We start from the raw sequence: 25,400 nt of genomic DNA on the forward strand, positions 1-25,400 counted from the left end.
TCAGTTTAAATATAATTTGATTTGGGTTTCTATTTCCCAGAGAGCATAGCTTTTATTATGAACCTTTATCATGGCTTTTTAAGATATTATAAATTACATAAAATAAAACTGTCAACTGTACATCAGACCTTAACCTTGTAACTTGTGAAAAACAGATCACTTTATTAATAGGGTTCACACATGAGATGTCACCAATAAGAATGATCAGTTTAGGGTTTGGAGCATTTTCTCAAGTAACTTTTACTCCTCTTACTTCCTCACTGTGTCATATCAGAGGCTTTACAACTATCATAGTAACTTCCAGCTCTAATTCCCTTAGCTGTAGTTAATTATAAATATCCCAGCAGTTTCTCTCAGAGTTACTTATTCCAGACTTTCCTTATAGTGCACAGACTAATCAGAGGTCTTCTGGGGGGCCTTTCACTTTCAGAAATCTTGCTTTTAAAATGTCAAGTCGTATCACCAAGACTTTGTTGGTTTTGTTTCATTTTTGTACTGCACTGTATAAAATTAATGAAACTGCTCACTACTTCGAAGTTGAGCATTCACATTTAAAATCTGATGTCCTCTTGTCTCTAGCTTTAGATTATCCTTTAAATTAGAAAATATTGTCTAATAATTTGAAATACGCTTACTTAGTTGGATAACAGGTAGCTTGTTAAAAGGGTATGCTTTACACATTTCACTCAGTTAGTAGTTCCGTTGGCAAAAAGAACCTTTGCAACATGCTTATTTTAACTGGCCATCCTCTGGTGGAGTGTGGGAACAGAGTTCACAACATCCATAATACAGAAAGACAACATGCCTGTTCTTAATTTATATTTTTCTTTTTGACAGCTGCAACTACTAATTTTTTTCTGTGTTTCAAAGACACCACTAGACTTTATTTTTCCTTTGAGGGGGATCAGTCCTGTTCTTCTTACCTGGCTTGGATTCTTGCCAAGATAAGCACTTTGGCTGGAGCAGAGCTGAACCCAAAGGCTGTGATCATGATGTGAGTTTCCCTTTGCTGAAACAGGAGGGAGTTGGAGCACTTGGGACCTCAAAGGAAGCACACAGCATACTTAATGTTGACACTACTATTATGGTTGGCATATTTTGATCATCTCATTTTCTCTTTGATACTGATGTACAGTAAAGTGTGAACATTATCTTTAAGCTGCAATCTGATCTTACTGAGCTCTAAGTGCAGTGAAGGGCAGTGGATTTTCTCTTCAACAACAACATGAACAGCAGGAGCTCTGGAAATTGTAGTGGCAACAGCAGTTTCTGTTGTGACAGTTCTCTCGTAGGTCACCATGGTGAGAATGTATCTGAGTGGTGTTTTTTTTTTTTCTGTCCAGACACTAATATAATTTCTAGAAGCCAGAAGAATAGGTTATATAAGTTAATACCCTTGTTGTGAATAATTTCCATGTGCATATGCTAGTGAGAAACACATGCATTTTCTTTATGAAAAGGATTTAATAACTAGATAAAGAAGGACTTAAAAATAATTTCAAAACAAAATACAATTTATTTAAAATGGTTGTTCTGTCTGTCAGTACATAATTGGGAAAAATCCCACAAAACTGTTAATTGAAAAAAACACAAAACAAGCCAAAAACCTTAGCACATAACATAGAACCTGGCCTACGTTTTGCTTTGCTTTTCTTTGTGAAGGTTCACGACATGCTTACATGTTTTAACATTTAAAATGTTAATTTTTAAAGTGGGGATATTGCGCGAGAATGTGGGGGAAAAACCTGGATTTAGCATGTAGAAGGCTAAGCTCATTGCTCAGAGATCAAAACTGAAATGGACGCACCAAGACAAAGTGTCTGACGTGGGCCACTTTGGTGGTCAGGGATAGCACCTACACCACCCTACAGAAATGCAGAAAAGGAAGTATTTACTCTATTTTGCAACAACTTAGGGAGGGGCTCCATTTGGAATCAGTGTCATCCCTTTCGCCAATCATGCTTGCTAACTTTGCCTCCCAGCAAGCTGCTGTGCAGCCTTGTTGATCTTACCGGAGGGGTTTGGTGTTGGTGATTGTCTTTAACAGAATCACCACCAAGCATTTCCATTAGCAAGTTCACAACCAGTCAGGTCTGCAGCTCTGGCCTGCTAAGTCACTTCTTCTGGGGTTGTACAGCACTGGGATGGGTATCGGAGAGCACTGCTTAGACATAACAAGATTTCAGAGAAACAGTGGCCCCTCCCTTGCTGTGGGCTTATTTTTCTTGATTTATTTGATTTCTTGCCAACTTCCCTTTGTACTTTATCTGGAATTCAGCAGTTGCATACATCTATAAGTTACTCAACAGCCCCTGCTGCAGCTCATTTAGTTAGGAAAAGGTCAGTACTGGACACACCTCAAGTTTCTGTGAGAAGACGACCTGTCTCCCCACCCCCCTTGCCCAGTCTTTAAAATAATACAATTTAAAAATATTCTCAAGACCCACTTTGCTCATCATTTATGTTTCAGGTATGTGTTAGGGCAACCCTTCATACAGTGCACAGTTTGGTTGCTCGTGAAGGATGATGAGTCACATCCAGTCCAGTTTAACAGCTCAGCTGATCTTAACAGAATGCCCTTACCAGAAACATCCTCGAATAAAACAAACCGCTCACATAGATCAGATTGCTTCTGCCTGATGTGTTGCCCCATTCTAAGCAGCTTCTCTTACCCATGGGTAGAGGAGAACAGCATGGGTTAGGAGCTCCCTCTCTCACTGGGGGGTCTCAAGCTCCTGTTCAACAGTTGAGAAAAAGAGATGACAGTGAATAGAAACGTGAGGAAGCACTTTAAAACTGTCAATGATTTTATGAAGCAACCTTTGCCCTTCTCCTAGGGAATTACTTCTCATAATTACAGTAAAGGAGGGGTAAAATGGTGAATTAACAGTAGTGATGATTCCATATGAATTAGGAAAATATCACAAAGATTAATTAGGAAGCTGTTAACTCCTCAGTGTATTACTATTAGAGACATGCTTAGGACAGCAGTGCAAGTGAGCAGGAAAAAGTAGCAATGGAATTGCACCGACAGCAATGTATCTCAGCTAAAAGCTGCTTTTTTTTTTTTCTTTTTCAGTCTCATGCTTATTTTTGAATTTCATTAGAATGGCATGTAATGTATAACATTCTGTTTATATAGTATTTGAAAGATGTTTGAAGATTGAAAGAATATTGTTAACCAGAAGTAATTTACAGAGTCTAAAAGTAAGCTTGCTAGCCAAACTTGATTGACTTCTTCAATAACATGCACTTAAAAAGTTTAGAAGAATACAAGTGTTATACAGTTGGTTAACGTAAGTACTATACAGTTGAGCACCTTTACTACAAAGATAGGCTGAGAGAGTTGGGGCTATTCAGCCTGGAGAAGAGAAGGCTCTGGGGGACCTCATAGCAGCCTTCCAGTACCTGAAGGGGCTACGGGAAAGCTGGGGAAGGGCTTTTCATCAGAGAGGTCAGTGATAAGACAAGGGGTAATGGTTTTAAACTGAAAGAGGGGAGATTTAGGTTAGACATCAGGAATAAATTCTTCACCATGAGGGTAGTAAGGCACTGGAATAGGTTGCCCAGGGAGGCTGAGGAAGCCCCCTCCCTGGAGGTGTTTAAGGCCAGGCTGGATGAGGCTTTGTGCAGCCTGGTCTAGTGTGAGGTGTCCCTGCTCATAGCAGGGAGGTTGGAACCTGATGATCTTTAAGGTCCCTTCCAACTTTAACCATTTTTTATTCTATGATTATGCCTAAGCTTTGGAAGTCTTTAAAGCATTTTAAGGTCTCTTAATATACTTCAGTCAAATGGTAAAAAAAGTAATCTGAAGTCCAGATAGTGAAGAAAAAAACAGGGTAGTAATAATGATGAATACGTGTTACGGATGAGAGGTGAGAGTAGTGTAAGCAAAAATTAATATTCTAATGTCAAAGTAAACAGTTTAGCAAGGTTTTAGACTGCAAAAGGAGACATCTTGGCAAGAAGTTAACAAAACTATCACTTCTCGTCTATCTCCCATGCCACCTACAAGCATAGAATTCTGAGCTTCCCAGTAGCATGGAGAAAAGTGTGAACACCTGCTCACAAGTGATTGCGTTCCCATGGCAAATTATTGCTTATCAGCTAGGATGCTATTGCAGAGTATAGTAGCTTAAACTAACACATTTTACTTCAGCAGCTAGATGAGCTGGGAGCGTGCACACAGGCAGTTATTACAGCTTGTCTGAGGAGTAGTAACTTATTAAGCCATGCTAAGTCATGGCTTAATTACAGACTGGCTTGACAGCTTGTGGCTGTCTGTCCCTACCCAATTTAACAACATGAACAAGGCTCAAATGAGGGCAACAGAAATAATCATGGTACATCAACCCCTTCGGTTTGTTACATCTCAAAGCCAGCTCATGGCTGCCTGTGTGGAGCTCTGAATAAGTACTTCCACACTGCCAATTAAGTGCCTGTGTGAAGGCACTTAACCTGTTGCCCAGCCATGCTTAGGATTGCATTTATCATTCTAATGTTGAAACTGAGTGGCGTTTCATGCCATGCTGTGATGAACTAGAATATTCTGTCTTTCTTCCTCATCTTTTTGAAGTTATGAGCTCCCAGTGGCTAGGGGAAATTTCTGATATTAATCCCCAAATGTTTTGAAGTTAACTGCATTTTTATTCCTGCATCAGGTTTCATTGTGTATGGCTTCCTGGTTCTCTTGGCTGTTGGCAGCTCTGAGCACTGGGTCACTTACAAATTTTTTTCCCACCACCTTCTTCTGTCAGTGTCAGTAAGGAAAATATCTAATAGGTTTAAACCCAAAACTCATAGAGGGCAGGAGAAAAGAGAACAACCTTTACTCAGATACTTCACTGCTGATCATTAGATTTTGTTTTATCATCTATGGATAGTCCATCACCTCCATTAGTCTCTCGTACTGCTCTGCTACTTCCTATCACTTCCTCCTTTAACTAGAAGTTGAATGTTATTGTCAAAGAAAGATATTAGGTTAATCTGGTAAGGTCCATCTTTTGTAAACAAACATAACTTTTTCTCATTTACTGCTATACTTACTTTAAAAAGCTTACTGTGAGACAAGTGATTTCATTTGACGTTTTCTGACTTCTGGAACAGGAATTATCTGTTCTTTCTGCCCAGAGGATGTAGACTGTTTTATTTTAATCTTCTATGTGATACTAGCAATTTCCTTTCCCTCCTAGCTATTAGCCATCCGGTCCTCCAACCCTGTGCTCAACATCACCATCTTGACTGAAAACTGGGACCAAAAATATGCATAGTTTTAGAATCACATGCAGACTATCTCTAAACCCCACCTCTTGCTCACTGGAAAGCATAATCACTTCTTTTTTATAATGTTATGCCATATCTTGCTGGTTTTCCAGTTATCATTTGCAAGGTCTAAGTTAACCTGATTTTCCATATAAATTCTACCCTCATTCTCACGTTTGTTGACGTTTGAGATCTTTCTTGAACCAGACCTTTCTTTCTGTTTTGTTGTATGTTCTCTGCTTATAATTATTACCCCTCTCTTGATGCTACGTCTCTCCCATTCTTGCCTTGAAGCCTCTACCTGTAATTTTTGCTTTGTTTTGTGTGAGAAACAGAATCCAAATGGAATTAGCAATTTTGGTTTTAAGATACCTAAAGCCTCTTACATATTCCAATTTTTATTTTCATTATACAGTTTGATTTTTTTTTGCCAAGTCCCTTAATTTATCACAGCCTGCCTTTCTGAAATGGAGAATCTTCTACTTTCCTTCACCCCAGCCTTTCATCGGACAACCTGTGATCACATGCTCCAAGTTTATTATCTACACTCAGATCTTTGAGGGCATATTCTTGAACCACCCAAAAGCTTTACTTCTTATCGGCCCAGTAACAGTTTGGAGGAGGAATGAATTGACTGCCACAGTCCAGAATGTCCAACTAGGAGTAGTATGTATTCCCCAAACTCTTAACAGGGAATTTGAAATCTCCCTGACTGGTTCTTTGTATCCAAGCAGTACCATCTTTTTAATAATATGGAGTTTTCTAGTTGCCTCCAAAACTTCCACCCAAGGGTCTGTAACACTCCCAAATCCCTCTTAATACACTCTGTAAAAATATTTTCCAAAATTATAAGCTGTTTTCTTTGCAGAATATTGCTTCCTTAACATAGGATGTTACTACCTACATTTATTTTTACTTCTGTTTCCTCAGCTTCAAATCCCCTCTAATCCAGTTGTTCCAGTTAGGAACTCCGTGAGTTTTCTTTTATCACAAAGGGGTGGTCCTGTTTTATGAAATTCCTCCATTTTATTCCCAACATGCTAGAAATAGTATATCCACTTTTCAATTATTTAATTTTGACACAGTAACATTACTTGTTTTCTGCCTTTGTATCTGTGCCTTTTTCTTTGCTACTCATCCCACATTCCCCTATTTGATTCTAATCTTCCTCTTGTAGAGCAGAACCTAGGCAAAATATTACATGAATCTTTCCAAATTTTCTCTACTGATTTCTTAATATGAAGATGACCTTATTATCTGTGGTGATTTCTTTCCTTTCTTCACACATGGTGTAATCTAGAAGGGGTATACAGGGAAGTGGTGAAAAACTTAACTACTGTTGTTGAGTGAATTAATTTCCATGGGAAGTTACTCAGCTGAAAATGAAAGAGCTTGTTTGCTTTGCAGATAAAAAAATATTTGTGTATCGTGAATATTCTCAGTGTCTGAGAATGCTTTCTTGTGAAACTAGAGCAATTGTCACTTGTGGTCAAACAAGTGTGAAGGACAGTTAAAACACTAGATGGATACGTGCTTCAGATTAAAAGCTGACTTTTTCAAAAACAGAGGCAAAAGTTGAGATAACAATGTGAAAACACTGTCAGATTGAATAGCTTCCCAAAGTTACTGATATTTTGTGAAAATCTGTTTTACTGTTCATTCATTTGAACATGAGAAATTTAATTATTGAGGTTCATCAACAACTAGTCCTAAAAGAACAAAACTGTTCACAAATAACAGTAGAACATTAAAAAATGGGAATATAAAAAACTATGTATGGTAAGAACTCATTTTCATTCCTCTTAAATGCAGTATCAAAAGAAATTGTTTGCAAATTACCTTTATCCTGTACAATCTATTGCCCATTTATTGCTTAATATTTCTATAGCTCATAGTTACTTTTGTCACCACTAAGAATTAGATGGACATTGCATGTACTAACAACTGCACACACTTTTCAGGCATGCACACTTTACCATTGATCCAATACACATGTGTTCTTCCAAACAAATACCCTGCTTTACTACTGTTACACAAAGCTTAACTGAGGCCAGCCACAAAAAAGGCACAAAATCCCTAGATTAGCCATTAACTCCACATTGCCACATACAACCATTATTTCACTTAGTTATTACTTCACCTACCACCCCTGCTGCCTGTCACTATGCTACTTGCCTCTTGCCACACACACCTCTTAAGCAATGCCAGCGTTCAGTTTTAGCCCACATAAACTAGCCAGATATGCACATTTTCTAGTGATTAGGAATGTGCTGCTTACACTGGGTTAAGGACTCGTGCAGGGTGTAGATTTTTAGTTAATCTCTAACATTTAAGCAGGTCATTTTGAGTAGCAATAGGGGGTAAGATTTGTTACACTGGAGATAATGTAGGGTAATGTTTATTATTTTGGGAAGTTTGTTCTGTAAAGGTTGTACTGGTATTGATAAAGAAGTCTCTTATATTTCTCCAAATTTGTTATAAAACTATATATGCAGTTGGAGGTGAAGGTGAAATGAAGGGGATAAGAACCAGTGTCAAAATTAGAAGCAAGGAGAAAGGGTTAGAAGGTTTGAATGGCAACTGAAAGACTTGCTCGTGATTTCCTTCAGTATTTCTGTACATTTTTGTTTCAGTGGTCACTGTGGGAAGTACGGCGGCTACAGTAAATTAGATGGAAGAGTCAGTGGCAGCTGAGTATATCTTGGTCCTATTAGGCAAAATTACCTAATGCTACCTATGGTATCTCTCTGGCAGGTAGCCAGGAAGCAAAGTAGAAGGTGTAAACAGAGACCAGATAAAATTACAACCCAGTTCTGTATCTGCTAAAATCTGTGCAAGATTTACCATTACTTTAAACAGTCACAGGCCATCAAAAACAAACACACCCAACAAAAAACACCTGTCAAATCTCTTGAGATTAAAAACTATTTCAAAAGTTCAAGAAGCGTCTAGGTTGAATGATTTTTACATTCATCAATCCAAAGATACAGCAATTTTTAGCCAGATTTGTCATTGCTTTAATAGTATATGAAGTGTGTTTAAATGACTATGAGATAGAAGCCTGAGGAAAAGGGGAAAAAAAATTCCCTTGCTAGACATATAAATGTATCTTGAGTCCTAGGTCATGTGAACACTGCAATGTTAACTAGGTTGATTGGCAGCTGGGTCTGGGCACTCAAATTAGCTTGTCTAATGAGCAAGTTTTCTATGACAGATGCCTAACCACAGTCTCAGTGTTCTGGCTGCCCCTGAACCTGCTCACGAGTGCCTGTGCTGAGGCCATCCAGGTTTCATTCTCAATCAACTCTGTCAATTGGTAGAGAGCTGTGGCAAGCAGCACTATCACACTCGAGTGGCCTTTCCCATCTTCTTGTGGAGGAGAAGCACTTGAACCCACAGAAAACATAGCCTTGGCACTGACTTCGAGCTACGATTGCGCCAGTGAGCTGAGCTCGAAGTGCCTCCGTGCAAGGATTTTTCTAACGCGAGTGGCAGTGCGATGGCCTTAAAGCTAAAAGCTGCAGCGTGTTTTCTGTCCTGTACGCAGAACCCGGGAGAGTCTAGAAAAGTAACTCAACACTGCGTCTATGTCGAAGCCTGCCAGAAAACGCCAAGTGCGGAAGGGGAAGTTCCCATCTTTACCAGGGCCAGCTCCTTTCCAGACACAGCAAAAGATAGATGGGCGAATGGAAGTGTTCGGTAAACTGTTTTGACCTATGATCGAGTCCTGCCCACAACAAAAGCGTTCGCTCACACGGGGGGGCATAGAAAATACCTCAGCGTGAGGGTAGGAGGGCATCAGTAACCTACGATGGGGCAATTCGTGTGCCATTTGGGCAAACGGCACACTCAAGCTCAGGCACTGGGGAGAGCCGGGCAGGGCCGCCGCTTCTGTGCCATCTGGCTTCCGAGGGAGGCTTCAGTAACCGCACCACGGGGCTGCGGGGCAAGGCGGGAGTCGAGTCCCCCTCCAGAGACGGACCCCAGCCGGATTCCACCGGCCCCGTGAGTGAGAAAGATGGAAATAGCACGGAAGTACGAGGCAGCAGCAGGATCTTAAGTGTTCCTGACTGAACAAACGTGTTTTTTTTTTTTTGTTCTGGGGAAAAGAAAAGCGGCAGGTGAGCCCCCGCAGGAGGCTCACTACGGCCTCCCGGGGCGAGGCCCCTCGCTGGGGCCGGCGGTTGGGAGCGGCTGCCGTTACCCGTCAGGCGGCGGGTCCAGCCGCCCCGCTGCCGCCGCCGGCTCCTCGGCCCGCACCGCCGCCCGCACCGGGAGGGCGGCCCCGAAAAGCCGCCCCCGGGGGGTCCGTCCGCCCCCTGAGGAGGGCCGCGGCGCTCGAGGCCGAGGACCGAGACACCTCCAGCCTCCTTCCCTCCCGCGGTACGAGCGGCCGCTCCGCCCCCCCCCCTCCCGGCCTCCCGCCTCAGCCGCGGGCGGGGGAAGGCGCAGCCGCGAGCAGCAGGACGGCCCCCGCGCTCCCTCATTGGCCGGCGGTGACGTAATCGCACGCACATACGGGTACTCCCCGCCGCGGGACGGGGGCGTGTGGGGGGGGGGGGGCGGTTTAGCCGCGCAGTTCTGTGCCGCCCCGCCGCCCCTCGCCGTGCGGAGCGGAGCGCCGCGGGGTGCGGGACACGCTGCGCGGCTCCGCCAGGACCCGCCGGCCCTTTCCCGCCGGCCCCGCTTTATGGGCAGTGGCGACGGCCAGTCAGGAAAAGGCACGCCCATTTCGCGCAGGGGCCGGGGCGAGAGGGGCTGCGGGGCTGGCGGCGCGGGAGCCAATGGCCTGCAGGGAGCCCGCGCCGGGAGGGAGAGGCTGGGGCGGGGGCAGGGCGGCGGGGAGGGGCGATGGCGGTCGCTGGCAGCCGCGTCCGTCAGTCCCGCCCAGGCTGCGAGGCCGGATGAAACCGAGCGCGGAGACCAGAGCCCGTGGGCGGGCGCGCCGATCGACGGGCGCCGCAGCCAATCGCTGCCGGGGCAGAGGGAGCTGCCCAATCAGACAGCAGGGTTCGGGCGGGCTGGCCGTTGAGCGGCCAACAGACCGGCCGGTGGCGCTGAGGGAGGGCAGGGCCGGCGGCGCCAGGCGGCCAATGGCCACCGGGAAGCGGCGGGACGGGAGGAGCGACGGCAGCGGCGGCCAGTAGGCTGGGAAGGAGCGGGACGACCGGGGCCGGCACGGTGGCGGCGCGTTGGGGGCGGGGCCGGGGGCCGTGTCCCCACCCGCCCGCCCGCCCCCCCCCCCCCTCCTCCCTCGGTGCGCTCTGACGTGGGCGGCGGGGAGGGCGGGCCTAGCGGCGGCCTTTGGGACCGGGGCTCCCAACATGTCGGCGCTGCTGGCGGCGCTCGGAGTGCGCGAGCGGGCGGCGGCTGCGGGCGGCGGCGGCCAGCGCGGGGCGGCCCGCGCCTGAGGCCGAGCCAGGCCCCCTCACGCCTGGGCTGGGCTCTGCCGGCTTGCTCGGGGGCCCGGACGCCGGGGAGCGCCGATCCTTGTCCGCCGGCAGGTAGAGGGGTCAGGGCCGGCCGTGGGGCGCGGGTGAGCGGGTCGTGTCCGCGCTGGTTCGGGCCGAGGCGGGCGTAGAGGGATAAAGGGCCGAGAGGCCGGGCCAGGCCTGGGCGTGCGTGTTACCGAGCGGCAGGGCCTGCGCGCCTGCGGTGCGAAGCGGGGGCTGGCACGGAGGGGCGGCGAGCAGGGCCCGCTCTGTGCGCGTCCCCGGGGAGCGGGCGGACGCCGCGCAGGCCCGGCCTCCGCCTCTTGCCGTCGGGGCAGAAAAGCGGGCCGGGGGCCGCACCGATACGGTCTCCCGGTGGGAAAGCCGGGACAGGCGCACGGGAGAGGATAGGCGAGGAAGCGGTGATGAAGCCAAGCCCAGCGATGTAGCCGGGGCTGGGGACCGGCGGGCCCGCCCTCTCAGTGAGCCTCGGTGGGTCGAGCCGGGGCGGTGGCGGGGGGGGCTGACCGCCCCGGCTCCGCACGCCGGCCGCTGCGTATGGGGTGGGGAAGCCGGTGGGGCGGGGAAGGGGTCGAAGGTGGCCGGCGTGCCGGTAGCTGCGTGCGGAGCGGGGTTAGGGGACGGCCGGCGGGCTGGGCCCGTGCACGTGTATTGGCTGGGGCTGGGGGAGTGGCGGGCCGGGGGCTGGCGGGGCCCGGTGTTTACCGACGGGGTGGAGTGATGGGAGGTACGGACCCCGGTGTTGGAGGGAGAAGGTGTCGTTGGACCTGTGTGCCTTTGAGGGTGGTGGTGCGCGGAGGGTGTGAAGTCACGGGCGGATGGGCACTGCCTGGGCGCCTTTGGCGTAGTTGAAGGCAGTTTTCTCCTGTAGTTTGGAGCTTGCTGGCTCCGTGAACCCAACGGGTATAGAATTTGTGGCTAGTCGAAGGGAGGGAATGATTTTGAAGGACTGGAGGTAGCTGGAAAAATCTGTTTGTGTGTTGTTTTTGTGTGCTGTGGTAGGCTGAGGGGTGTGTTTTACCGTGAGGATGCAGATGGTGGATAAAACCACACATATTTAGAAACAGTGGTACGTGAGGGCACATGAATTTAGGAATTATAGATAAACAATCTTGTGTGTGTTGTTAGAAGTAAGGTGGTAAGTTGGCTGGCTTCTAAGTGTAGAGGAGGAAGAGTTTGGGTGGTAAGTCTATGTACAACTCACAGGCTCAGTGGTAACAGGTTGCTACAAGGTTCTGAACTTGTTTTGTTTAGTGGCCAGTGTGGTTAGACTTAATATGCGAGACCTTCATGTGTAATATGAGATGGTATGTGGACAGAAAGGCATGCATGTTTTTACTGTGTGTAAGTTGGTTTTGTGTGGTGCTCACACTGAGAGAGAGACTTAGCTGTCACCACCTCTGTGAGCCCTGTTCCTTTTGCGTTGAGATGGGTTATGGCGGCGAGCAATGTAGTCTGTGTCCTGGCAATATGGGGGGGAGCTGTGAATTGGTGTCTCTCCGCTGTGATGAAACCGAAAGGCTGGATATTTGTTGTTTAAACCATGGGATATAACTTGGAAAACATGTAGCAAATGCCCTGTGTTGTTGTCACGATGGTGCTGTTTGGAGAAAAGTCTGTGCGTGACCTGGGGAGTTGTAGAACTGTAGTAATCTGTATTTGTGACAGGTGTATCAGGCAGTGTAAATTTCTGTCTATAAGGGCATCAGTGCACTCTTCCTGTGAGTAAATTTCCAGGGATTACCATGGATTGTGAGAAAATGATGGGGATTGAGTGGCTATTTAGAAGTAGAAATGAATGATGCGGAGTCTGAGAGGTTTATGTACATTTGAAAAGGGGGGGCATGGGATGAGTTTGTGAGGATTATACATACACAGTGTGAAGACTACATTAGGCTATGTATACGTGTGTGTATCAGGGGAATGGTATTTGTGCAAAAGGGAAACTGGAGTTTTTGTGTTGCTGAGTTAGTGGGAAGTCTGTGTATGGAGACAGAAGGCAGGCTTTTTTGGCTGTGACTGTGAAAAGTTGAAATGGTTTGAGGGAGGGATGATGAATTGGTTCAGGGTCCCAGATGTGTCCTTAGCAGGTGGGAGGCTGCAGGAATTCTTTGCTCTTCTTGACTAGATAGAAATATTTTATAGTTGTGACAGTTAGTGGAAACTAAAAAAGTGAATTAAGATGAGGCAATTTGTGATTATTATGATTATCAGATTAAGGGAGGCTACAGAATAGTCAATAGGGTTTCTGTTAAAGGTGTTCTTTTCGTGTTCTGTTTGTTCCACTGGCTAAATTGTCCATTAATTTAAGAGTAAGCTTTTGCTGAAACTAGCACTTGTAATAGTGTTGACAGGTCAGCAGCTAATTAAAAGCCCTTAAAGTGGTCTAGACAAGCCCCACATATGTGTGGCTCAGAGGCCTGAATGTGTCTCTGCTTGTGCATCATATGTACCTTAATACTTTACCTGAATGCATGTGTCCAGAAGGTATGAAGTCTTCTGTACTGGGCATATACTTGTGTTTGAAAGAGTGTTAGTGCAACACTTGAAGGCTAGACATCTTTGAAAAGATGATCTGTTTAGAATGGAAAGCTCTTTGGCTCAGTTAAAAGAATAAACTGCATAAGTATATCCCACGTTCTATGGGTTTGTCATAGAATGTATTATTTCTTTACCCAGCCCCTCATCTCTTGTTCTACACAGATATTTAGAGGAGGTTGTTAAATAGGATATGTGGTTTAATTAAGGCACATAACACCAAAATGAGATAAACAGTATTAATGTAGCATGGAGAGGGCTGTATAAAGAGTGCATAGAACCTTTTTTTTTTTTTTTTTTTGTATTGTGATAGCTTTGAGGTGGTCAGTTAGTAAGGTAGGGAGCTGGAGGAACAGTAGCCTTGTAATAGTTATCCTGCATAATCCATTTACCTTCTTGCCTCTGGTGTGGAATTCTCATTGTTCACTCAAACTGTGCCAATGGTGATCACTAATGTCAGATTCTGACTTACTAAACTTGAGACCTTGACTTGCAGAAATACAAAATTATCACAACCAAAAGTAAAGCTTATTGAATTTGTGTTGAACATAGTTGTTAAAGGTGCTCGGTGTCAGAAGTACTTGGAATGAGTGACTGAGAGTAGTGAGTATTTCTTACATGAATGTGTTGCCTCCGTATTATGAGAAGAGGCAGTAAAAATCCACTCCTAATATTGGATGTAAAAATCTGTCTGTGAAGTATTTGTGTTATAAGAATAAATCTCTTTGGAACATGGTTTATTTAGACTGCAGCAAGGGATGGGGTTGTAAGTAGAACAAAGTTGTTGGGAGAGTACTGGCCCTCTTGTATGAAGCAAACTGCAGCACACTTGGCTAAATGCTACCATAATGTTCCTTGGGGGCTGTGTGTGGCTTTTTGGTTGGTTTTGGTTTTAGGTGTTGTATTTTTTTCCTTCACAAAACATTGGAAATTGATAATTTGGTAGTGTCTTGGACCATCAGTTTAGGAAGAATAATTAGATGGGCCATATAGACCTATTGCTGTAGTTTAGCAAGAGCTAAATACCTGTTCTTTTCTGCTCAGCACTGAAAGATAAGTAGCTAACCATTGGTTTTTGCAAGCTGTCTCCCAAGTGAATCAGAAGGCCTTGAAAGAATCCAAGCTTTGGACTTCGTGTGTGAATTACGGAAAGTGATTACTTTCCATAGCAGATTATGCATATCTTTGAGCCTATAGTTGCTTTTCTCCCTCTAACATTGAATCTTTCTGCTCACCACCTTAACTGTATCTAGTACTCTGAATTTTGGTTTTGTGTTGTTTTGGTTGTTTTTTTTCTTAATTCTTGCCACCTTGTTACACCAGGTTTCTTTCTGCTCCCAATTCAGCACTACATGTGTTTCTCTTGTCTGTGAAAATGAAGAAGCAACGAAGCATCATTCACATCTTGGGTCTTTTAGCAACCTAGTAGTTTGATGTGAACATTGGTTGTCTTTCTATATCGGAAGAGAGCAATTGTGATTTCTTTAGAAAACTGTTAAAAGTAAAAATTTTCGCTATCTTGGCTCCTCCCCTATTTGTCACTTTTTTAACTCTGTACTTCAGTTTTTTATGCATTATCATCTTCAAGATTAGGCTTATAGATGTACAGTGTGTGAACTGTGGTTTCTTCCTTCTCACTGTCTATTAGCAGTGTGAATGCAGGGTGAATGTTTTAAGAAGCTTTTGAGAGGTCTGGTTTAGTCCTGGTCTTCAATGTACCTAGTATGCGTATAATCTTGGAATTTAATTTCAAAATCTAGACAAGTAATTTCAGATTTTTAATCTAAAAAAACCCACCCAAATTCAAATACCATTGGACTATAAAAGTCCAAAAAAAGATAATTTTTTTTGCTTAGACAGTGAAAGATGCATCCCTAATGCAAGATCAAGGATGCTGAGTTTTCAAAAGATAATCAAAACTGTTCTTCTTTCACAGACAATCTCACAACTCCTCAGCTATTTGGCAAATGTGTTTCAGTGTTAGGCAGATGTCTAGGATGGTAGACTTTGGCTGAAATGCTTAAAATTTGGCAAATAAATCTTCAACAGATTTTATCTGGCTTTAACACATGGTACAGATATCTGAGGAATAATTCTGAAGAATTAGCAAGTGTGACTCCAAAAGAAAACTGGTCTGAAAAGCTTTGCATGGGATGGTAAGAGATAAATGAGATGAGCTATACCTGCTCAATTGAGATGAGCAGTTAAGCTCATATGAATTTCTTGAGACATTATTGGCAAGATGAAACATAAGGGTTGCTAATGAGTGCAGGTTAAATCAGTCTTCTGACTTTTATAAAAACTTACATTGGGAGAAAAGGCACAAAGGTGTTTCAATGTAGAAAACTGCAGAAGGGAAAACCCAATATCTCAGTGGAGAACAGCCTTTTTTTAATAATTTCAGAAGAAATTATTCAGGCCCAGATACTGTTCTGCTAGAAAAAATAATTCACCAACTCTTTTTCCCCATGCGTCACTAGTTTCTCATTATCATTGCTTCAATGCATCATTTTATGATGTTACTACATTACTGTCTCATGGCATAGGTTCTCTGCATCTTTGATGAGAAATAACATTTTCATTGAGTTTTCTTTTAAATAACTGGTACAACTAGGTGCTTAAGTCTATTTTCACAAGAGTTAACATGAGTTGAGCTTAGAAAAACTGTCAGTTTGCTTAAGGCTGTTTCAGACTAGGCTAAGATGGCTCTTTAATGTATATGGTAATGACAAGTTAATGACCACAAACTTCCAGGTAAGTCACAAAAGAAAGCATCGGTAGATCTTCGCAGTTTCCAGGGGATCAGAATATAACAGAAAATGTCTTCTTCAATAATCCTACTTCTCTGTCTGCACACCAGTGTAGGAACTTGACCTTTACTGAATGTAGAGGAAGCACGTCTCTGTATTGTTGGTATAAGAAGTGTTTTTATTTGAGGTAATGAACTAAGATGATGATGGTGGTGTGTTGAGGAGATAGCATTTCATTGTAATTTATTCATGCAATACTGCTTTGGCCTGTTATCACCAGCTCTTCTGTCCTACTAAAGCCATGTATTATTTGTTCAAAACTCATGATCTTGTATTTAAAATTTTGTATAGCAAAAGGAAAATTGATGACTGTGGAGAACAAATCTCAAATGATGGAACTATTTGTAAAGAATTGATATTTTTATTCAAGTGGAAAACTGAAACAATGAATATTATGTTGGTCAGCTTATTCAAAAACAAAAAAACCTCTTATCTGGGCAGCTTTGTTGGTTAAGCTGATGTGCAAGTAATATAAAGCGTTATCGAGCACATGCTGCTCTTCCTTTCCTATCAGCAGCTACAGTGAAGCCATTGATGTGGATTACTGAGTTGTTTTTTCAGTGTTATTTAAAAAGTTTTATAAAACAGTAGATGTAGATGATGCATGAAATGTGTAGATCTTGGGGTTTTTTAAATTTTATTCAGAGAACTTTCCTAGATGTATCCCACTGGCTTTTGATACTCTTAATTGTAAAGGAGCGAAAGCAAAAGCCGATGAATGTTGGGAGAGTGCTACTATAGTTAAGTCAGGAAAAGGAATACTCAAATTCATGGTGCAGCCCTCCTTTTTAGGGCTAATGAGGTGTGGGTTGGCAGCTTAAGTCTGTGGGTTTAGTTACTGCTGCTCAGTGTTCTCTTAAATGAAAGGGCAGTATCTGCCACATCGATTATATTTACATTAGTGGTATGCTGCAATTGAGGAAGGTTGGGGAGTGAAGCAGTAAGTTAGACGCAGTGTCCACAGTGAATGTACTTAATGAGAGTTTATTTTAGACTAGTCTGGTTATGTGGACTGAGTATGCTCCAAAAATTACCGGGTATTAGGTGTTTTCCAGAGTTTTGGTTCGACTAATATGAGAGATGTCCAGATGATGTGTTCAGAAGCTTCTCTGAGATGTAAACCAAAGCACAGTGAGTGGGGTGACTCAGATTAACTTCAAAAGTATGCTCCTGATCCAAGCTAAAGTGCTAATGTAGATGTACTGCCCAACAGGGTCTCTTAAAAGGCACCTTGAAGCGTTGCAGTGGGTGTCAAGCTGTGGGGGGAACAGCTTCTGCCTTTTCCTGCTTCCTAAATGCTATTGGCAGAACTGTAGAAATTGTCCTGCTGCTCTCTGAGTAAGGATTTTTTGTTTATCTTGACTAGTAACTGAATCGCTGTTTCCAAGTTATTGTCCCTAGTTTTTAAATTGTGTGTGAAAAGGACTGGTGTTAAGAGCTGCAATAAATTCTGGAAAGTAGTTCTTTCAGGGTTTGACTTTGGTTAATCAAGAATGAAACCAGCTGTGTGAGCACCAGGTTATGAAGCCTGACTTCCTGTGGCTTTGTGTCTTGTGGTTGGATTTTTCTGGGTGTACTGTATTGTGAGCTCTGAAAGTATTTTAATGTGTTTGGGGGACTGTCTGTCCTGCTGTCCTGGGAGGTTGTTTCTGGTAACACAGCTGAGCTCCTGCTCGACTTGACCTCAAGGGGTACTAGTTTGGATGTCTCTTCTTGATCTGACTATTTATCTCCACAAAACTCATAGGACCTGATTGTCTCTGAAATATTTACCCTTGTGTTAACTTCCAGATCATAGCCAGTTTCAATAAAACTTGAGGGGGGTGGGGAGGGGTGGAATGGGACATGGCACACACCATAGCTCAGCTTCCCGAGGTTATATTTATTTATTTTTCACTATTGCTGTTTCTTGTATTACTGTCTCTTTACATTTATTACTATTTAAAATTTCTTCCAGAAGAGTTAGGAGGAGTTAAGAGTATCCCCGTCCCTTTACGATTCAGGCAGCATATCTAGAAGTAGGAAATTGTGTTTTTAAGGGCAGCTTCTTAAGGGGTGCTGAAAGTGTCTTCTCTATAGCCTAGATAAAATTTTTGAGAGTATTCAACATGCTTATTAAACCTCCTTCAAATAAATACAGGTCTAAAGTTGCCTTTGTTGTATATTGTAGCCTTTTTCTACTACATGCTAATACACTGTGGTACCACATATGGTAGTTTTGGACCATGATTCTAGGAGAGAAGTGAATGAAGGTTTTGAAAATGAATGGTGTATTGAACCTTTCAGAGTCAGCTAGATCGGATTTTGAGGGTGGTGGATTAGGAATTAGAGTGGGGAGGGACTTGTGTTTGTGATCGCCCTTGTGACCTTGAAAAACTGCTGAAACTTCAGATGAGAAGTACTGTGCTGAAGCTATGTGGTACTGCAGGCTGAGTTCTAACAGTTCTGTCTTCACTATATGAAGCTAAAGAAATTGTTCTTTTGACTTGTTAATTGTGGGCCCTACACTCAAAGTACTGGCTTCAGAGAGCTTCTGTAAAGGTATGAAAGGTGAATCTAGTACGGATGGTTTCTCAGTTTCTTTCTACTCCTGCTCTCTATTTCCCTAGTATAGTAATACAGTACTTGTTTTATTTGTTCTGGTTGCCAACAGGAAAATCTCATCCTGGTCAGAAGGTACTCTGCATACCAGTTTGTGCACAAAACCTTTCTTCAGATACAGTGCTAATTGTAGGCACTGTTTTCTGCTGACTGACATTGAGTTTGATTCTCTATGGGACGTTTGAGAAAAAAATATTCTGGCTGATTTCTCAGGAAGAGGTTACTCTTCTTTAGTTTTCAAGACAAACATGAAGTGCTTTTCTTATTTCAGCTGTTGTAAAACTTGAATCCAGACCTAACAGAGGTAGTCCATTGACTCCCCTGGGTCCTAGTCAGTCCTATGTCTTAGAAGGCAAAGAAGCTTCATCTATCTCAGTAGAGCCCTAGTGCACAGTACAGTCTGTTAAGACTCAAGAACATCTTGCTTTGAGTGTCATCAGCAGAACTGAAGTGACACCTCTAAGGAGGTTATTAATGATGTCTAATTACAGGTGGGATTTACAGGCACTTTTAGTGAGTGTTAACTGTGGGCCTATTACCTGTAGGTGTATCAAACTGAATCTTCAAATAAAATATTTATCCATTTACTAACTTGTCATATTTTGTGAGTCTCTATCACTTTTCCAGAAGATGCGTAATAGCAAGTGATTTTTTTCTTTCACTTTTGCTTTTCTTTGAGATGTCTTTTTTTAACATTCATTTATGGAATGCAAGTGTGAAAAATACTACTGTAGTTCTAATGATAATATTAAAATAATCAATACTTGATCTGAAGTTATTTCATGCTCTTACCCTTACTAATTGCTTAGGCTGGTGGATTAATTGCTTGGAATAATCCAAAGTCTAGGCAGTGGCTGACTCTGTTTCTGAGGAGCACTTCTAAACTCGTAGAAGGTTGTACACAAGACTTCAAGTCATAAGGGTTTTATACATAAACAAAATGAAAACAATCTTGTGAAAACAATAGTTAGAACTAGTACTGGGGGGAAGGAGGTGTGTAAAACTTGTTTTGTAAATCTTTCACAAGTTCACCAGACTCGAACTGCTATTTAAAAGATAACCTAGCAATTCATAGGCATTCAGTCATTTAAAAGATGACTTAGTAATAGCGTTTCTTTGTTTTGTGGAAGGTTTTTTCAACCAATGCTCATTTAAATTATGTGCATCTCTTACAATGTAAAGAAACTAAAATCAATTTAATGTGACTCTCCTATCTCTTTTACTATTAATTTGTGGGATCAAGAAAAAGACAATACCACTTTTGTGGTCAATTACAATGGAAAGAGAATGCTTCACAGTTTCATGTTTGCTAGTGTCAAATAGCTGTTCAGTCTCCTGTGGAGGCAGGCCTTGAGAGCTCACCTGTGTGTTATAACTGGTGAAAGCTACAGTTTTAACATTTTCCTGTGTTTTAAAATTGAAATAATAATTAGACTTGTGTGTGATGTGGAAGAAAAGCAGTGTTAGGTTTCTGCCAAAGTGACATGGGTCTTTTGTATCCTACTATAATCACAGAATCACAGAATGTTAGGGATTGGAAGGGACCTCTGAAGATCATTGAGTCCAACCCCCCTGCCAGAGCAAGACCAAAAATAAGGCAGATCACTCAGGAAGGCATCCAGACAGGTCTTGAAAGTCTCCAGAGAAGGAGACTCCACAACCTCTCTGGGGAGTCTGTTGCAGTGCTTGTTAACCATCACAGTAAAGAAGTTCTTCATCATGTTGAGGTGCTATTTACTGTGCTTGAGTCTATTGCCCCTTGCCCATCACAGGGCACAAGTGAAAGAGGTTGTCACTGCCTTCTTGATGCCCAGCCCTCATGTATTTATAGACATTACTTAGATCCCCTCTTAGTCATAGTAAACAATGCCATTTATTTCACTTCACTTTCCCCTTTGATTTGCTGTATTTTGAACCATGTTGTTGCTTCTATATGTTTTATTACTGTATTTAAGTGTAAGAATGATGGAGATTAAGAGCTGTTAAAAGATCAATATGTAGCTTGTAACATTAGATCCAGTAGGATGACTTCTCACTTTCTTGACTAGAATGCACAAGGGCAAGCAATTCTAGGCCAGAGAACTTCTCTAAAATATTTAATGAACTCAAAATAGTAGCTGTTGTTAACTGTAACAGCTTACTATGTGGTTTCAACTACTGTTCCAGGATTGGTTTAATTTAAAGAAAAAAGGGAATGCTGTCAACTTAGAATATCTGACTTTTGGAGGGAAGGAGATAAAGTTACAGACTGTCAAAACAATTTCTGAACAATTTTTTTTTTAACGTGAGGTGACATGAGTCTTGACTTAAAGTCAGCAGGGAAGAAATAAAATTCCAATATAGTTTAGCATTCTTGAAATGAGATTGTGTGCCATTATTGTCAATGGCAGGGAATAGAATTTAAAATGGGCAAAAAAACTCACTGGGAAGAGTACTCTGAAATTGTGTTTTTAAGCCCTTTATTAATATATATTTGGAAAATATTTTCCTAGAAAAATATTGCATATTCTCAGATATATTTAATTATCATGCTGTTTTCAGTCTAAAGTTTTCTGTATTTCTGAATCTGTGCAGAGGGAAAGTAAGACTATGTTGAGGAGAAGTACTAGTCAGTTACTACTTGAAGTGATCTGTTTTCACTGTTGTTTTGTTTTGTACGTTTACCAGATTCATGCAAAAACTTGAGATAGAAACTCCATAACAGAAGTAATTAATTTTTTTGAAAGGTGTCTTAAAGTTTGTCCAGACTTGAAACCTGGTTATGTTGTCAGTTTCATATAGAAATATGAAGCTGATTTGAAAAACTTCTTAATAGGTCTCTCCATATTATTCCTTCTTCCATAGGCCTTATTCATTGGAGCACTGATTAAAACAGAAGCTCTTGCAAACAGACAGCTTAGATCTGTCATGAATTGTCAGATTTGTGCTTGAAGCCTTTCTGAAGTAATGGTCCTAGAACACTGTTTTGGAATCTCCATCATCCTTTTCTGTTATCTTCTTAGTAATCATCTTATACTGTCACTAGTAAAAGAAGAATTGGTGCACCTGTGAGCAGACTTTCTTCTGCACAGTTTATTTTGTTCCAATTTTGAAAATGTTGATTCTTTCCTCACAGTGTTTATCTTCTTTCTTTGGGTCAAAGTCTGATACTGTAATTGTAGGAGGGAAACTGAAATGTGGCAGGAGAGGAAAAGAAATGTAGTGTTTTTAGTGGGGAAGAAAATTGCAATGATTTTAAAGAATAAATTCTATGAGAACTTAAGCTAATTCTGAGGATACTTGAGTACACTATTCACTGAGGAGTGTTCCTCCTTATTCTTTTATCTCAGGGTTCTGTTTTCTGCTAATCTGTCTGTTCATCATGTGAAAGATTTTTATCAGCAGATATACAACCTCTCATTACCAGGTTCTGGTGCCTGCCACTAACTAGTCTGCTAGAGTTATTTGCCTTTTAGAGATATCATGACTCTTTGATACTGGCATGGGTAAAAACCATCAAGTATATGTTGACCACTGACATCGGTATTGCTGGGTGGGATGGGGAGGAACTTATTAGTTTTCATTCTCTCTCAATTTTGTTAATACTTGGTTCCTTTGAGCTAGTTTTCTACTGCTGTGTCCCTCTTGAAAAGGATTGAAAGGGAGTTGGAGAAGCTTTAGTCTATAAAGCTTTCTCCTGGACTGTGTTAAGTAGGGTGTCTTTTTTTCACCTTGAATTGGGTGAATACTTAGTGCATGGCATGATCTCTTATTATTGATTTAAGGTGTCATGGAATTGGAAGACCTGAATTGCTGTGGAAGTGAAGATTCCTTGAAGGTCTTTGGGTGACTGAGAGGATATACTTGGACTAAACGGCCATGTTCAGAGAAGGAAAGGAAAAATAGAGTGGGCAATAAAGCAATAAAGCTTGTTTGGTTCAACTGCCAAAGGGTAGTGCCCTCCAAACCCTAGAGAGAGAGTACAAAGGTAAGCCCAGCACAGGTGAAGAAGTAGTTAGCATGTAATTCAGTTGAAGCTGAATTTTTAATTCTGAATTTCTTCTGTGTTGATTTCTAGTCATCAAATCTTGTGCTCCCTAGGTGAGAGTGCTGAGCACTAGGTAAGTCTGCTTCCTGGGTCAGCCAGACACTGTTGTTATTTCTTTGCAGCTGTTTAAAAACAACGGATGTGACATCTTGGAAGCTGGCTAACTTAATACACGTAACATAGCTTTGTTCGTGTCTCTCCATTTTGGGGAGTTCATTCCCTCTACCCAGACGGCTTTCTGCTACATGCTGCCTAGTTGGTGGGCATCTCATGTCTTTTTTAGTTAAAGGTCCTTAGAATAATTTGTTTTTTCACCACTTTTCAAGGTTGATATAGTGCAGAAAAGACAGGTTTTGTTAGGTCTCAGCATGCACTCAGGCACTTGCTTCTGGAACACACTCATAATCTTGACTGTTTCATTAAGGAAAAGGTTCTCATATGATTACCTAAATATGTTAGTGCTGCTATATTTCTGCAGTTTTCTGTCTCTGACCATGTGTTTCTCTTCCTCCTCATGATGATACTTGGCTGTGTTTCATGGTGAAAGTGAGATATGTGATGTGTTGTGTGATGTGTTGTATCTGTTGCTGAGATTAATTTTCTTTTAGTTTAGCTTCTTGAATCAGCCTGTTACATGAGGATATGAGAACAACTACTGATGCAAAAGTTGGGATGGAACTCCAACAGTGGAACTGCCTACAGCAGTTACCAGTTCAGCTTAGCGTAACTTCTTGTAAGACTGCACCCTGAGATGCTTCAAAGGAGGTTCTTCCAGAGTGTAGTTATTAATATTGGTTCTTAACACTAATGATTTGGATACATGATGTATCCTGCCTTGTGAGTAGAAGTCCTAAATTTACTTGGAATTTTAATGCTGATTAAGAAGTCACACAGCTGTGAGTGTTAGCAATGTCACTAGTCATGTTGCAATCCTAAAGTAAAAGAACATGCATTTAAATGTTGATGTCAAAACCTCTATTATAATGAAATTAAAAATGCCCATATCTTCTTTTGGTTTTTCCCCAAATGCATAGCCCGGTACAGGTGTTGATGGGTCCCTTCACAGTAGTCATTCCAGTTCTAATTAAAATCAGCACTTGTTGACAGGAATCTTTATTCTGTAAGCATATGAGAATATAGCAGAAACCAAACCTTCACATAGCAAAGGTCATGGCAAGGAGTTTGTCAGAAAGTTCTTGAACAAGTCAAGCTGTTTTTCTGTGCTTTTTGTCATTTTTGCAAATTTCCTTAGGGGATAAAAGATCTGCCTCTGTTCATCTGCTGTGTTGTTGGCATTGTTCACGACTAAATGTGAAGCTAGAGTATCTTATCTACTCCCTGCTTAATGCATGAGTTTTGTGGAACTGCGAAGGAACTTAAGTGTTTTGGGTGAAAAGTTAGTAGCTTCATCACTAGTAGAGATAAGTTTGTCATTGTCAGGCACTGACTTTTTTTGTGTCCAGGAGTTCCTGGACTTTTTCAAATTCAGAGGTCTCAGTAAAGTGAATTGTCTTTCAATATAGTCCTGGAAAAAAAAAAAAAAAAAACAACATGAAAAGATGTAAGCAATCGGAATTTCAGAAATTATTTCTAATGTGCATATTTCTAATGAACCATGTTTAAGTTTTCTTGGCCGTTTGCTATTCTTTTCCACTCCTTTCTCATCCCTTCCTCTGCTGCCAGTTTCTGTAATAAATTTTAGGTAGAGTTATGAACACCAGATTTTTCCTTTTATAACCATTACTTTTACTGTCTTGTTGCCAGATGCCTTGAAAATTAGCCAGAAATTCAATTGTTTGATGGCTATGTTCACTTGCTGAGACTTGTGTATTTTTATGCACAGAGTTCTTATATTTAGGCTTTGGAACATTTGAATTCTGTAAATTGTTGAAGCCTAGAGGTGGTTCCTGTTCACTGTTCCAGACACCCTTGCTATGTTATATAATAAAGAAAGCATTCTGTTTCAATTTCTGGAAGTGCTAAATACTGCTTCATTTGGATAACACTATCAATAAGCTGTTTATATCAACCTGTAGCAAAACCCTTCTGGGGCCCTTGAAAAAGAATGTGACTGGAAATAGCCAGCATGGCTGTACTAAGGGTTAGTCATGCTTGACCAGCCTGACTGACTTCTGTCAAATGACCAGGTCTTCAGCTGCAGGAAAAGTGGTGGATGTTTCTTTGCTTTGACCTTAGCACGGCTTTTACAGTGTTCCATAGCACACTCCTATTTGTAGTCTGAATGGGAGGATTACTAGACAAGTGAAAACTTGTGAAAGGTCATCTCAAAGGTGGCTGATGATGGCTGCCTGGACAGTAGTTACAACTGGAGATCCTCAAGGGTCTATTGTGACCTGCTGTTTTTTTGTTTTTTTTTTTAATGTCTTTATCAATTACCTGGACGAAGAGGTAGAATGCACTTTCATCAGGTATGTGGTAGACACAGAACTTGGTGGCTCAAAGGCAAGGGTGGCCATCCTAAAGTACTTGGAAAGGCTAGAGCAGTAGGCTCATAGGAGTCTTACAAAGTTCAACAAGTACACCTGCCAAGTTTTGTTTCCAGGGTTGGTAACCCTCCTGCAGTGCTACAGACTGGATTGTAGCTCTACTAAGAAGGACCTGGTTCTGGTGAACAGTAGGCTGAATACAAGTCAGCAGTTCATGCTAGTAGTGATAAAACCATAACAGCATTATTCCTCTTTATTTGGC

The 25,400-nt window shown here is 42.2% G+C and overlaps 2 protein-coding genes across 5 annotated transcripts in view; one reads left to right on the forward strand and one right to left on the reverse strand.

Annotated features, from left to right (window-relative positions):
* The first annotated feature begins 10,544 nt into the window (after window positions 1-10,544).
* PPM1B (protein phosphatase, Mg2+/Mn2+ dependent 1B) overlaps window positions 10,545-25,400 on the forward strand; it is a 60,175-nt gene continuing 45,319 nt past the window's right edge. For all 4 annotated transcript variants that reach the window (XM_051613760.1, XM_051613759.1, XM_051613757.1 and 1 more), the window contains exon 1: window positions 10,545-10,766. The gene's annotated coding sequence lies outside the window, so the exon portion shown is untranslated. The remainder of the gene's footprint in view (window positions 10,767-25,400) is intronic.
* LOC127382890 (uncharacterized) lies at window positions 10,776-25,168 on the reverse strand. Its single transcript, XM_051615040.1, has 2 exons — window positions 25,089-25,168; window positions 10,776-11,601 (listed from the first exon to the last, which is right to left on the reverse strand). Exons 1-2 carry the CDS (start codon window positions 25,166-25,168, stop codon window positions 10,776-10,778), a joined length of 906 nt encoding a protein of 301 aa, XP_051471000.1.

This window comes from Apus apus, chromosome 3 (genome assembly GCF_020740795.1).
Source record: "Apus apus isolate bApuApu2 chromosome 3, bApuApu2.pri.cur, whole genome shotgun sequence".
NCBI lineage: Eukaryota > Metazoa > Chordata > Aves > Apodiformes > Apodidae > Apus > Apus apus.

What these genes read in the sequence shown, in the direction of transcription:
- LOC127382890 (XM_051615040.1), bottom strand. Translation starts at nt 25,168, where the DNA reads ATGGCCACCCTTGCCTTTGAGCCACCAAGTTCTGTGTCTACCACATAC. An exon ending in CATTCTACCTCTTCGTCCAG is followed by an intron (nt 11,602 to 25,088) that starts GTAATTGATAAA and finishes GGGTTCACGGAG; the next exon opens with CCAGCAAGCTCCAAACTACA.